The sequence below is a fragment of the Sander lucioperca genome, chromosome 24, assembly GCF_008315115.2.
Source record: "Sander lucioperca isolate FBNREF2018 chromosome 24, SLUC_FBN_1.2, whole genome shotgun sequence".
Taxonomy (NCBI): domain Eukaryota; kingdom Metazoa; phylum Chordata; class Actinopteri; order Perciformes; family Percidae; genus Sander; species Sander lucioperca.
Genome location: NC_050196.1, coordinates 3,058,444 through 3,072,420, shown reverse-complemented (window position 1 = coordinate 3,072,420; position 13,977 = coordinate 3,058,444). Strand labels below are relative to the sequence as shown.

The following is a 13,977-nucleotide window of genomic DNA, read 5'->3' as shown; positions in this document are numbered from 1 at the left end:
TATTTTGTTTGTTCTTTTTTTTGTATTGCTGTTTGTTTATTGTGTGTCTGTTACAAGACATCTTGAAAATAACGTATCTAAAAATAATAATAAATGTAGATGATCTATGCTGTAAATAGGGATACATTTCATTCACAGCCTGAAAGCGCTGCTCCCTGTCTTCCACACCCAGTGTATGCTGGGAACTAGCCCTGGGAAAAACATTATGAGATGTGGTTCAGGATGTAGCTTTGAACATGTCACAATTTATTAGAAAAAGAAAACACAAGAGAAAGGTTTGTTATGATTTTTATTTGTTTCTATCTTTGATTAATATGACAAAGCTGGGTGAACTGATGGAAAGTTGACTGATGTTAAAGTTTGAGTGTTACACATCAACATGAGATCCTATGGAATATTAAAGCCAACATCCTTAATCATCTTAAGCCACAGAGCTCTGTTAGATCTTTTTTTTTTTTTTTTTTTTAAATGCATGACATCAGGTCATTGTGGAATTAAACTGCCTGTTACCTGTTCATTCTACACCCAACTACATTCATGACCAAAACACAAATTAAAGAGTTAACCATTGAGGTTGCAAGGCAAGACTTCAGCACTTAACATGAGATCCTAATAACGAGTACTGCATTGTTCCTGATAAAGACTTTTCATCTCGTCACTTTGGTATTGCATTTATACATTACAATATTCTGCAAAGAAACAAAATGTACAACTGCATAAATATAAAATTCTTCCACCATGTTCGATGGCTAAAACATTCAGAGAGTTACACCACAACGCTGTGATGAATCCAGCAGAAAAAACATCAATCTCAAAAACTTGAGTTAGCACCATCGCCCATACAGCAGGCCAAAGTGTCTAACAGGCTGGACACAAAACTCTACATCCAAGGCAAAATCAAAAGTAAAAGGCATGAAACCAAGTAATAAAACCCCTTCACACATTTAAGTGATTTAAAAAAAGCAAAAAAGAAAAATGGCAAAGTAAAATAAGTCTCCCATAATCAGGTGTAAAAGACGAATAAAAAGAGGAAAGAAGTTCCCTGGAGTGCAGCCTTTTCCTTACACAGATCAGAAGAGTGTACCAAAACTATTTCAATCGTTAAGTAAGTAGGAGTGTGTGTTCACGTCTGACACACACATGCCCAGAACTGCTAATGCTTGCTCACAGAAGAAAATGAGGAACAGCGTGATTTGGAAGGACCAGATTTTGCATCTAATCTTGCACACTCCAAAAATATCTACTGAAACCACACAAGGCAGCGATATGCAGAGGGGACAGCTTGCTACATGTCAGAGATGGAATTAAACTTTACAGTCATCAATGAACAATGTCCCATGGCTTGTGGAAAAGTCTCATTTACTGCTGAATAAATATTTTTATTAGGCCTATTGCTACTTTTCCTCTAAATTACATTCTAACGCTAGGCAGAAGTGTAGAAGCTAGTGATGAAAGCAGACAAGATCGGTCCCCTATCATGTATTTTCTTTCATTTATTCATTCAAGACTATTTGTGATTGACTTAACCGCTAGAGCCTACCCCTCTCACTTACAATCTCCTACATAAGATTTGTATCTAGTTAAGGACAAAGGGGGGAGAGGGGGCTGAGGGGTGGCCAGGAAAAGTGCTATGGTCCTGATGTCGGTCATAAACTGTTAATTGTTATCTTGATGTCAAAGCGTCCCTGGTAGCGGTCCTTGTCGCTGTAGCCAATGTTGTCTCCGAACACTTTGCACTCGATACGCAGTTCAGTGTTCAGGGTCAGGTTGGTGAACTGCAGAGCCACCAGCGGCTGCAAGTACTGAGGGTGCAGCAGTTTGCCGTAGTAGGGGTAATACTGCAGGGGGAAGCCGCCGCCGATACCGTAGTACTTAACCTCCCCAATTTTACCAGCATCCTCCTCTTTCTGGAAGGAAGAAGAGGCAAATGTATGGAATGACAAAACCACAGAGCAAGCACAAATATTTCAAAGAACACGCAAAAGAAAAATCACACATACATTTGTACTGAGGTCTAATCTGAAGAAGAAAAAAAAGAACTCAAAAATATGTGTACCTTGTTGGTGCAGTAGAGAGGAACGACATTGGGCTGCACCTTGTGTTGAGCATCATCAGGGATACTTTCATTTGAGGTAGGAGTCTTAACAAAAAATACAAGTTACCAGGTAGACTGGACCCAAATGCTTCAGTAGAAATCCATAGACACTACTGTCTTTCCTACAGAGAGCCAACTTCTACCTGGAACTAACATTTGATCTGTATCTGGCTGAGTAAAACATACCTGCTAATACAATTAAGTAAAAAACCCACGTTAGTACAAGTGTAGATACACGCAGAATGTATTGTGATCGGATTGACCAGACCACAGCTAAACATCTGGCTCTCATTGTGATCACATCTCAGCAGGTGTAATTTATAGCTGTACAACTTGGACACATTCTGAACCAACAAGTTCAAAAGGTCACCTGATTCCATCTTTTCCTGCCATTTCAAGCTGCCCATCAAAAAGCTACAGATGAGCTCTTCCTCTGCAGAGAAAAAAAATAAGTTGAGCCTGTACAGTAGTCTTTTAGGAAGTTTCTCAAGGGACCACTACGATGTACAAGACAGGGGTCTCTTGAATGATGGGGTAGCTGAGCTAGCAAGCTTCTCCACCAGCTCTGATGACCTTCTTACAGTATAAGTAATATATAAGGTAGCCTATGGCTGTGTTCAGCCGTCTGTCACGTGACCTTCGCCTTGAGTGAATCCTGCATCACTTCCACTGATCTGAGATCACAATGCAGGCAGAGGTCTGTGATTAGATGCCATGATTCAGATAAATACCAGGTGGAAATGGAACAGGGCTTGGGCATCAGATTACATTGTAAGAGTTAGTGAGCAACTCTCCTTGGGTGAGCTAGACTCTTCTTTAACACTGGATCAGTCGCTGGCAAAATCAATAACTTACAGTCACAACCTAATGTGCTAATGCTCTTAACAACTGGTAACCTTATAATATTCAAATGACATTTTCAGTCTGGTGCTCACCTTCTTGCAACAACAATTTTGACTTTTTGTCCCCAACAAAACATGACTCCATTTGCAAACAGGCTTATTCATTTAAAATTACCTTTGGACGAAAGTTGACAACCCTGTTGAGCTTTACAATCAGGCAGGGCTTGCCCTCCTTGAAACCAAACTCGCGGTCCTCGATGCCAGAGCAGGGTCCCAGCAGGGTCCTGGAAAAACGACAGGCCTTCCTGATGCCTATATCGCTTTCAAAGTCGCCCCTGTTCTTGTACGATGCAGGCTCATCTAGAGGGGGGAGTGAAGGGTTGACTTGGGTAAGGAATCTTTAACAATGTCTGAAAGCCCAGCCTGTCAAATATGGAAGCTTCTCTTAACAGTTATGTTAAGAGAAGCTTCCATATTTGTGGATGGGCCGGTAAGCAGGCCAGTATTCCTGTGTCCACTGACTTCCTGTACTTGATAATGCAACAATGTTATATTCTGTCTACTATCAAGTCTAAATTAGAGCTCAACCAAGATGTGTTTGTTGTTGCAATGATGCAAACGTTTGCCTGAAGCAGAGAATAGAAATATTTAACCTCTTGGAAGTCCCACATTTGCCAAGGATACCAAATTGTAAGGCTGAATTTGGGGAAGGGGGTACAAAATGACATCTGAAATATCTGCTTTTGATGTTTATGATGATGTATTATATAATGCAGCCATAAAAACACGGCCTCATAAATTTTATGTTTCACTCCATGAATTATGATGATAAAGCTTCAGTGAAGAGTTGAAGCTGTGTCGTGGTTAGTGCTCTATTCTCTTGTCACATTTCTGAAAATCACCTGTCCAGCTTTGGAACTGTCCAAAAGGGATATAAGAAGAACCAATGGGATTTAAGAATAACACCTACTTCCACAGTCCTCATACTTCATCTGGTCCCTCTGGAGTTCATCGTCATACTTTGCCAGAAATTCCCTCAAGGCCTTGGTGTAAGGCAGGTAGGTCTCCATGTCATTGAGGTTGAAGGACACTTCAGCTTTGTCTGATCGTGGAGTGTGTGTAAGGCCTGCAGAGACAACGGACCAGCAGCTTGTTAGCAATAGTAACACTACATTATTCACGGTGCCTGTCCACTACAGTCCAGCACACACACCAAACTTACTTACTTGTGCCTTTGATTATCATCCGTAATATTTAACGTTAAGATTTACACACACTCAAAGAAATCATCGTGTGTGTCCTGATCCCAGAGAGAAAGTCAATAAAGTCATAGATCGAACATTCATATCTTGAATAGGAGATGAAATTACACAAGCTTTGAAAGTCTAAAAATTAGACAGAGTATCAGATTTACTGTGACTTATTTAGGAACACTGACTGTGTGGGAAACACACATTTTGCCAACTTCTGCAGATTTAGATGATATAATCAATATTAATGCCATGCCTGTGCATTCAGGATACAGATACTGTTTCATCCAGTCCTTGTGCTGAGATAGGCTGAACAAAGTCTGGACCTGCAGTGTCTCTGTACTGGACTCAGAATGCACCGATAGATCTCATGTTACTTTGGGTAAGAACGCAAATCTGCGTTGATTTAACTAAATCTATCAGTTGCATGTGTAGAATACCGTCAACTTTAATCAGCTGACCAGAGATTAGGTTATTGACAGTAACATTCCTTGAATTCCATGTATTTGGATGACCACAAATCAGGGGTCGGGAACCTTTACTATCAAAAAAAGCCATTTTTGGTCCAAAAGAATAAAATATATTTGGCTGGAGCCGCAAAAAATATTTACGTCTTAAAATGAAGGTAGCACTTTATTTCTATTTAAGTCTAAATTATCCTATAAACATTATTAATAGGTCTAAATGAGCATTTATCAATATGGTGAAGTTTGTTGCCCTTTTTATGGCCCTGACCCGGTCTTTGCGGAGAGAGGCATTTCTTTAATTTTCAAGACTTTTTTTGGGGGGGGGGGGATTTGTAATCCATAACTTAGCTGTAGACATACGTAGGCTGTGACGCACATTTTAGTTGACTGAAATGTTATGTAGCCTAAATGGAGAATGTAAGAATCACTTTAGGCCTACAACAATTACAAACAAATGTAGCCTAATTTAAAAATAATTAATTTCTATACAACTTTTTGTCAAAGCCACAGGGAGCCACTGGGGAGGGGCTAAAGAGCTGCATGTGGCTCCGGAGCCGCAGGTTGCAGACCCCTGCCTCAAATTAACACAATACTCGGATACACCTCCTGTTTACTGTGGAACTCTGAAAAAAACTCAAACAGCAGTCAGACAGTAGATGACTGCCATTAGCCTTCCTCCTGTCCAAGTTGTCCAGTTGACTGTATTCCGCACATGCTTAGTTTGGCCTGGTAAATCCCAGCTGGCCTTCTCTGCCATGGAAACCAGGCTGTGGTGTGTACACAGTAGAAGATGCTGTCAGTACAGGCACTGGTACCATTATGTGAAGATATATGGAGAGTTAATTTCCAAAACAATATGCAACCATGTTACCTGAGGCAAGGGAGAGCACATGTACCAAGACTGAACATATGTATTGACTTTTATTAGGAAATCCGTCACCAAGGCAGAACACAAACTGCAGTTATTAAATTAATTTGGAGAACTCCACCTATGTGAAATGTAAGCACCATATCTAGGTTTCTGTTTACTGTCTGGACAGGTGCCTCTTTGAACAAGTAAACTTGTAGTTTTTCAGTAAAGAAACAATGTGATCATGAATTTTTATCATTTCAAATGTTCAATCTTTAGATATTACATTTGAATTATACTTAAATAAGATAACTTCATTGTGCATCATTTCTGAGGTTCATTATATGACCCCATTTGCTACTTTATTTATTTGACTGTTAATAAGCACTGTGTTTATTCAGTTTTTAACTCCAAGTGTCTACAGATATCTTACACTCAAGGACAGATCTGCGAGATAACATCCTGACAGACAGGGAGTGTGAGCCACTACTTACCAGGGGGTGCGACTCTGTCCTGCCAGGTGGGCTTGTAGTCGCTCAGTGTGAGTAGCATAGCTTGGATGGTTCCGATGAAGATTCCAGCCAGGAAGCCATAGAAAATGGTATAGAATGCAAAAATTTTGACTGTGGAGGAGAAAAAAGAAATAATGTGTTAATACAACAGTACAGGGCGAGACAGAAGGTAAAACAGCAAGGTTTTCTACTGCCATGAGTGTCTTAGAAAATCAAGGAAATTACTAAGAGACGGCTGGGCCATAAGGCTGAAATAGGCATCCAGTAGTATGCAGAAATGCAATAGTTTTATATGCTACAATTCATAATACTGGGGTGAGTTAATTGCATGATTGTTTCAATTTCAGTTTGCTTGGAAGCTTTAACCTATATGACTAATTTTGTCAAACAATATAGTACAGTATAATTATACCTTTACACATAAAATACAATAAGTAGGGATGCATGATATATCGGCAATCATATCATTATCGGCTGATGTAAGTCGTTTTTCATACATAGGCCCGATGAGCAAAACTGGTCCGGTATGAACAACAGATTACTTCTGTCTAGCTGTCGTGTGCGTCAGTGCGGTGCTGGTGTGTGGGTTTTTTTCCCCCCCTTTTTTTTTGCCTACACTGAGTTTGCAACGCAGTGATGCAGCACAGGATTTGCATGCTGAAGACGAAGCAATGTCCTGGATGTTTTTCAGGGTGAAAAAAAGAAGATACGCAAAACGCAAAATGTAGTGTATGCTTTACTTTGAAGGTCGAAATTATGCAAGGAGAATGCCGTGTCAAATCCTTCAACACCACCACCAATTTGATTACTCAAACACTTTTCACAGATGTAAGTTAAACTGGGCATTAAGTTATACACTTGCTACAAGTTATAAAAGTAGGCTAAAACTAACTCTGTTAGTTACTATTAGAAACTTGTTTTATACAGATCATAATGCCATCGGTAATATCGGTTATCGGCCATAAGAGCTATGTTAATATCGGTCATCACGGAAAAATTTCAGTATATGTATAATCAGTGCATCCTTAGTTTTATGCTAAATGCCACACATCAGGGAAAACACACTATGCCCAGCATAAAACCTGCTGGTGGCAGCAACAACATGCTATGGAGATGCTGCACCTACATAGGGAAGGGAGAAGGTCAAATAACGCAGCAACATACAGAGGAGAACCTCAAAGTCAAAGCTAAACAGGAACAGCTTCAACCAAAAAAACACCAGGAGTGACCAAGTCTAAGTCCAGACTTAAATCCAATCCAGTATTTGTACAGGACTTGGAAACCCCATTGTTCACTTACAGTCCTCATGTAACTTGACAGAGCTTACATAGTTAAGCAGAGACAAATTGAGGAAATCTGCAGTGTGCAGATGAGCAAAGCTGATATAGACTCAAGGTTATAACTTTTGGCAATGGGGCCTCTGCTGTAAACTAACTTTTTGGGGGGTAAATAATTTAGTATTCAATTATTCGGTGCTCAAATTTGTTGTGATTTGTTACTTCATCAAATTTGAATGGGATGTTACATAGAAGACTACAAATTTAATTTAACGAATCAGCATTTTAATGGATAAAAGGCTTTACAATATTTAAACGATACCCAAAAGACACTTTTGTTAACCTCATATATTTGAGTATAAAACACATTGTCCACAAAGTCATTCACATTTGCATTAATCTCTTCACAATTAAGTAGTCTTATATCAAGCTGCTCAAGCTCCAAGGATGTCCGTCAGACACCAACATGTTAAAAGAGCTTGTGTCTCCACCATAGATGTAAGGAACTACAAAGCCAGCATTCATAATAAAACAATCCAACAGTGGCAGCAATTGTCTTTAAAGATTTACAGGAATTCAACCGTGAGACCTGTTCTTACAGTACAATTTAGTCATTACCCACGGCACTGTTGGCTCCTCATTGTAATCAATTTTTAGCATGAAGATGCTGTAGAATTACAGGCAACCGAGCACTACAATTCTATTGTCTGTACTGCAGAGCAGTAGGCCTAAATAAAGCACAGCTGAAGTTAACCTTCCAGGTAGCCAGCTATACATTCATCCAGTCAGTCAGTCCTTCTGCTGCATGAGGCAATGTCAAAAAGGTCACAACAGCCTGAACGAAGTAATACATCACACATCACTTGAGGTTTTTCTGATGCAAGGACATATGATCAAAGCTTGTGTCCTCTGGGCATAGTAAACCTGTCATTCCTAGATATCTATAGCACCACATCTCAGCTAGATGAGCACCAGAATAAGGACAATTTACGTTCAACCCATGGCATTCTGCCAATTAAAACTGTAGACATGAGTAAAAACATCTGATAAATCATGATTCAAACCCATGTGTTAATGTAGTCCCATAGCAGCCTGGATGCACTTTCACAGCCTTCAACACAGCACTGCGCATGGCACACTTCCAAATGCATCAGCATTTTCAGATGACCTCAGAAGGACAAATATGAGCCACCACACATCAGCCTCCCTCAGCTGGAGCTCCTGCAGCAGCAGGGCTGCCTTACTGTTCCTGAGCTTTGGTCTAAGATGAGAAGACATCATGTCACTGAAACATTATTTTTACCCAGGTGTTAGTTTCTAGACAGGACTAAAGAGCTGTGTGACATTGAGAAGAGGAACAAGGACATGCGCAGTGCAACTGCAAGAGAAACAAGAGAAGAAAGGTCGAACACGTTAATCAGTTGTATGGTTTGTTAGATTACAGTGACATCTGATCAGAGGAACCCGATACGGATCGATGGTCTTCTGTCCATTTCCGAACAGGCCCTATCACCTTGGCTCACCTTGGACCGTGATGCATTTTTAACCCTTTGACTGCCCATAGCAAACCTGCTAAAAAAAAGACAACTTGACGTTTTCCCAACAACAAAAAGCCAATGTGGACAAACTGAGGTCCCATCGTCAGCTTTCCACCTCCGCACCGAAGACGGCACCGCAGCGTTCACGCTCTCGAAATGTAACTTACAGTAAGAACTAGCAAAACCACACATATTACATTGTTTTAACGGTCAAAATGCTATTTAATAAAACTAAAACCAACTCATTTGGGGGGCTGTGCGTTTCCGAGGTCAGATAAAAAGTGGGGACATGGAAATCAACGTAGAAGATATTAGTTACAGGTGCCCAGTAGCGTATCGTGATGCCGTTTTGTTCCAGAATGCAGCAAAGTCAAATCACACAGGTGGTACGAAACACGAGGCTACCGGTGAGCTCGCATTTACCATTTTACCACGAACACCCGGGCAACCATACTTACACCAACTCCCTCCGGTACGACCGAGCAGCTCTCCTTTCTCCGAATTCCACAGAAACTTCTTCCATCCTCCATCGTCTTTGTTTGAAGGCATTCTGATTTACTTCCCTTTAAAATGTTCCCTTAATCTTTCTATGCCAGACTCACTCAGCGTGGTAACCAAGTCCTGAACCGAGGCAGACAAGGAACCCAGCTTGGTCCGCTTAAAGGCACCCTGATATAAACCGTTTCTCCTCGACTCCGCCCGAAACTCCCAACAAGTTACCTACTAAGAGGCGGAGCAGAGCCGGCCAATTCAGCAGCGGAGAAGCCGTGCGTAACTCTGACGTAAGCAAGACAGAAAGCCTATACATTTAGCCTATGCATTTAGCACTACACGGCTGAGCTTTGCAGACATGTCGTGAAGGTAGAAAGTTATTAACCATCTTCAGGTATTATGCTTTAGCCCAAACCTCTGTCAGCCCCGAATTCCAGATTTACATACATACATACACATACATACATACATACACATACATACATACATACATACATACATACATACAGGGTGCGATTTGTGAAAACAGCAGAGGGGGCGGGAGGGTTGATCATGCACAACAAAACAAAACATGCAAGAATTAAATCCCACTTTCAATACCATGAAGTATATATATATAAGAAAACACTTATTTATGAACTTCAAGAATATCAAATGGAAAATAATCTGAAAATGAAATAGCACAACGCACCATCAACATTAAACAGCGTTTTCAAGCCGGAGAGCGGAGTTCACTTTGCAGCAAAAACAAAAATACTTTTTTAACCACAATCTTTTTCCTAAACTTAACTAGTGATTTTGGTGCCTAAACCTCACTGTCATTGCAGCATGACGTTCACTTTTTCTGGCTAAACTCCACTACATGGCCCCTGAAAGGACCATCATCTGGCGGTGCCTGTAGCCGGCTCACAGTCACCTATTGGCGGCTAAACAACTGCCGCTGGTAGCCGGCTTCCCGGAGCTCTGTAGCGGCTAAATACAACCAGCAATGGCTGCTCGGATTTTATCGTTCTATGGCACTATGTGTTCATGTTACAGCGCTTTACTTTTACTTAGTTTAAAATTTAAACTTCTAATTTAATAACAAATTTAAGTTATACTTTTTTTCATACCTTTTTCTATTTTAGGTATATAATATACTGTATGGTCTATTGGTGAGGTAGCATTGATCACTTTGAGGGGGGGATACATTTTGTCCCCACCGGGGATAAAAATAATTCAGCGGAGGCAGGGATATGTAGACCAGAAAAGGGGGAAATCCCACGCATCCCCCTCTGAAAATCGCACCCTGCATACATGCATACATATGCCTAACCTGATGACACATGACCATGACCATTTTTCTATCTACCAAAACCAGATTAACACATGATGGCACCTCGTGGAAAATAAGCTGTTTTTAAGCTTTTTTCCCTGGTTCTTTGTGCATTGTGTACGTACACACTCAACTTAAAATACCCCCAATATGTGCATACACACTATATGTATACTATATGGTATTGTTGTTTAGTGGTGCATGGAGCAAAGTTTGGAGAACAAAATTCCAATTAATTAAATTACTAAATTATAGTCTCGGGCCAGGGCCCCTTGGCATCATACAGATCCATTTCATAGAAGTTTAAAGGATCTGTTGTGTCAGTCAGGAGTTTCTCCAAGAAATGTTGGGCCCTGAATGCTCAACGGCATTCACACAGTAAATATTTATTCAGCTCTGGGGCCCCAGAATCATTCGCTCCCCCACCCCTCATTGAGCCACCAAACTCCCACTCCTCATCCCCTCTCCGGCAACAGCACCCGGAATAGGGTGATCCTTAGGCCACTTGTCATGAATGGTGAGTGCAGATAATTACTGTGACACCAGCCTGAGATACTCCAGAACAGACTACCATTACATGTGTTTGTAAAGTGTCACAGACCACAGAGGGACAATAAGCCAGTCAGACTATTCCTGTGAAGCTGGTGTCTGTCAGAAAAATGCATTTCAAGGAGAGTCCCATGAGAAGTGAAACAGGGAGGATTCAACTTTATAACAACAGTGCTATCACAGATTAAACCTAATTTAGTGCCATACTAGAAGAAATTGGATGGTGGGTTTTAGATGTCAATCCATATTTGTCCTTATTTTACAAACGTTATCTTAAAGTAGGATGTGGGTGAGATTACATGTCCACTTTCCTCAACGCCACCGTTGATGAATTGAGAAAAACAACAACATACGTCCTACTGGTTAAGCCTTTTTAGGTAATGGGTTATATCTTTTTTTGGTTTGACAGAGCAGAAGAGAGCAACTGTATATCAAAGTTTTTTGAAAATATGAGCAGGTCTATTGGATGTCCATTTGTGGCCAAATAATTGATATTCAGCATGACTGTTGGAGTTAAATCACTGCATGCCAACAATTACAACAAGGATCACGCAGAATTCCAGATTACAGTACACCAACCTACAATTCTGAATGAAGTTGGTTGCTCTAAAACACTCATTATGGCACAAACAATATAATCATTTCATCCCTTTCACTAGCAGGATGGAGTTCATTTAGCTGAAGCCTGTGTGGCTCACACTGGTATCTGTTCCCAGTTTAACTTGGTGGGTGTCCTGTGTTGTGTGCAGTGGACTCCTAAGAGCAACCCCCCCTCACACCACAGGGTTAATAAGCTCTAGTTACACAGCATTGCCAAGTATACACATAGTTGAAACCTGTATATATCCTGCGTTCTACAGCCTATAACTCCTCTCTAAAGCTGGCTCCAAGGGCATTTCTGCTGCTGGTGCCAGGGGCCTCATGATGACCCAATTTTCAATAAGCTTGAAATAAGAGGCTTTTAATTTACATGGTGTTACCTACTACTAAATAGATGTACGTTTAAATGTGGCAAATGCCTTGTCTCAATTGATTCTGAAAACAATCAAATTTGATTAGCAAGAAAAGACTAGATCCACCCGCATGCTGACAATACAGATGTGTGTACATCCTTCACATTCTTGTCTGGCTATGTGAGCTGTGTGTAATGTGTGTGTTCATGCATGCATGTGTGAAATCGCTCTGCAATGTGCTGCCATCTGAGTTTCTTGAGCTGTGTACATTTGTTTGAATGTAAATATGTGTATGATGGGTCAGGATTATGCACATGGGGGTTTTCACCTTTAAATACCAAGGACAAGAGGAGTAAAATCATTGATGTTGTCCAGCTCTATTTAAAGCCATCATGAACTGAAGACTCACTTGACCTCCTGCTCACAATCAAGTCCCATTTTTCCACATCTTGACACCCTAAACCCCCAACCCTGACCAAACATAAATCCTTTTAAAGTAACTCTTACATAAAGAAGCTGAAGCAAAACCATCCTTTAACTCAAAAGACAGCACTCCAGTAACACGCAAATTGATCTTCAAAAACCCAAACCTTCTCTTTCTAAATGGTTAGAGTATTAGATATTACAGTACGGTTACTTAAATTATAAAATATCAAGTCAAGTCTCAAGTCATTAACTTACAAGTCTCAAGTAATTTAGTTTTGTCAAGTCAACTCGCGAGTCATCAAAACGGTGATGATCGTCTCGAGTCCACATCTCTGATATATAGTAATTTGTCTCTATATATATTATTAGAAAATAATTTATATATTTATTTATATTTTAAGTTATTTCATGTAACATTCTAACATAGTCATAGTCATATCATAGTCATAGTGGTGAATCCCACCTATCTCCTGCTCCAAACATGACAAGACAAGCTCTAATAATTACTGAAAATCATGCTGCTACTGTATACTTGTCCTAATGCAAAATTATATAATTAGCCTGACTACAATGCTCATTTCCTTTGTTTATATGATGGAGCTTATGTGAAGCACAGAAGCATGATTTTTGTAGCAGCCAGTGAGATACTTTAAAGCCTGTCATTTTTCTAATGATACAGCTTGGTGTCTTACAGCAACCACGCCTAACTGCTGCCTTTTGTCAGATTGTGTACATAATAAACATGTGTACTGTGTAAGGGTGTGTGGGGGAGGCTGGACTCAAGGTGAAAGTGAGTCTTCCTGTTTAAAGCCTGCACAGGTCGCAAGCTACTCTTTACACAAATGCAAGTTTCTATATCTGATCAACTCTCGCCAAAATTTCCATCCACTTTGGCCTTTATTGGTATTTGGGATTGATGTGGTCAGTGTAGGAAATTTAAAAGATTAGGGGGGAAACTTTGCCTCCACTGTCTAAAAAGCAGGACATTTACAACATTTGGGGGCACTTTAAAAAGAAATTAGTGCATATAGTTGCTGTTTTTTCATGTGAAAGAGCCCAGATTAAAATGCATACAGTAATTACCAAGCATACTATTATTCTTATTATTATTACCGCACACTAGAATACTATGGATCAATCTGCCGCTGAAAAAAGACCCCAACAAACTATCAAAATAGCCCTATTTCTTCCTGTTTGAGTAATGTTTGTTAAAAACTATAGTGACCAGCTGTTTTAAACCTGTTAAAAAAGATTTATGTCTTCAGTATGACCCAATGGGCTTGGGGCAAAGAGCCAAAGACAGGGTTGAGGAAGTCTAGAGAGATGGACTAACACGTAGTTGGTTGTGGTCTTTTCATGAGATTTGTTGATAATAAGAACATTTTGAATAACACCAGGCTATATATTTAAC

The 13,977-nt window shown here is 40.2% G+C and overlaps 1 protein-coding gene across 1 annotated transcript; it reads right to left on the bottom strand.

The window, feature by feature from the left end:
• Window positions 1-271: 271 nt before the first annotated feature.
• On the bottom strand, window positions 272-9,563 carry atp1b1b (ATPase Na+/K+ transporting subunit beta 1b). Its single transcript, XM_031302361.2, has 6 exons — window positions 9,290-9,563; window positions 5,999-6,127; window positions 3,908-4,063; window positions 3,113-3,297; window positions 2,057-2,140; window positions 272-1,907 (listed from the first exon to the last, which is right to left on the bottom strand). The coding sequence occupies exons 1-6, from the start codon at window positions 9,378-9,380 to the stop codon at window positions 1,647-1,649; spliced, it is 906 nt and encodes a 301-aa protein (XP_031158221.1). The 5' UTR covers window positions 9,381-9,563; the 3' UTR covers window positions 272-1,646.
• Between the last annotated feature and the right edge of the window lie 4,414 nt (window positions 9,564-13,977).

Bases quoted from the DNA above. Each gene is read 5' to 3' on its own strand.
- atp1b1b (XM_031302361.2), bottom strand. From the start codon at position 9,380: ATGCCTTCAAACAAAGACGATGGAGGATGGAAGAAGTTTCTGTGGAAT. The intron at 3,298-3,907 runs GTAGGTGTTATT...TCCCCCCTCTAG, and splicing joins GAAGTATGAGGACTGTGGAA to ATGAGCCTGCATCGTACAAG. The intron at 1,908-2,056 runs GTACACATATTT...TCTTCCTTCCAG, and splicing joins CTCTCTACTGCACCAACAAG to AAAGAGGAGGATGCTGGTAA.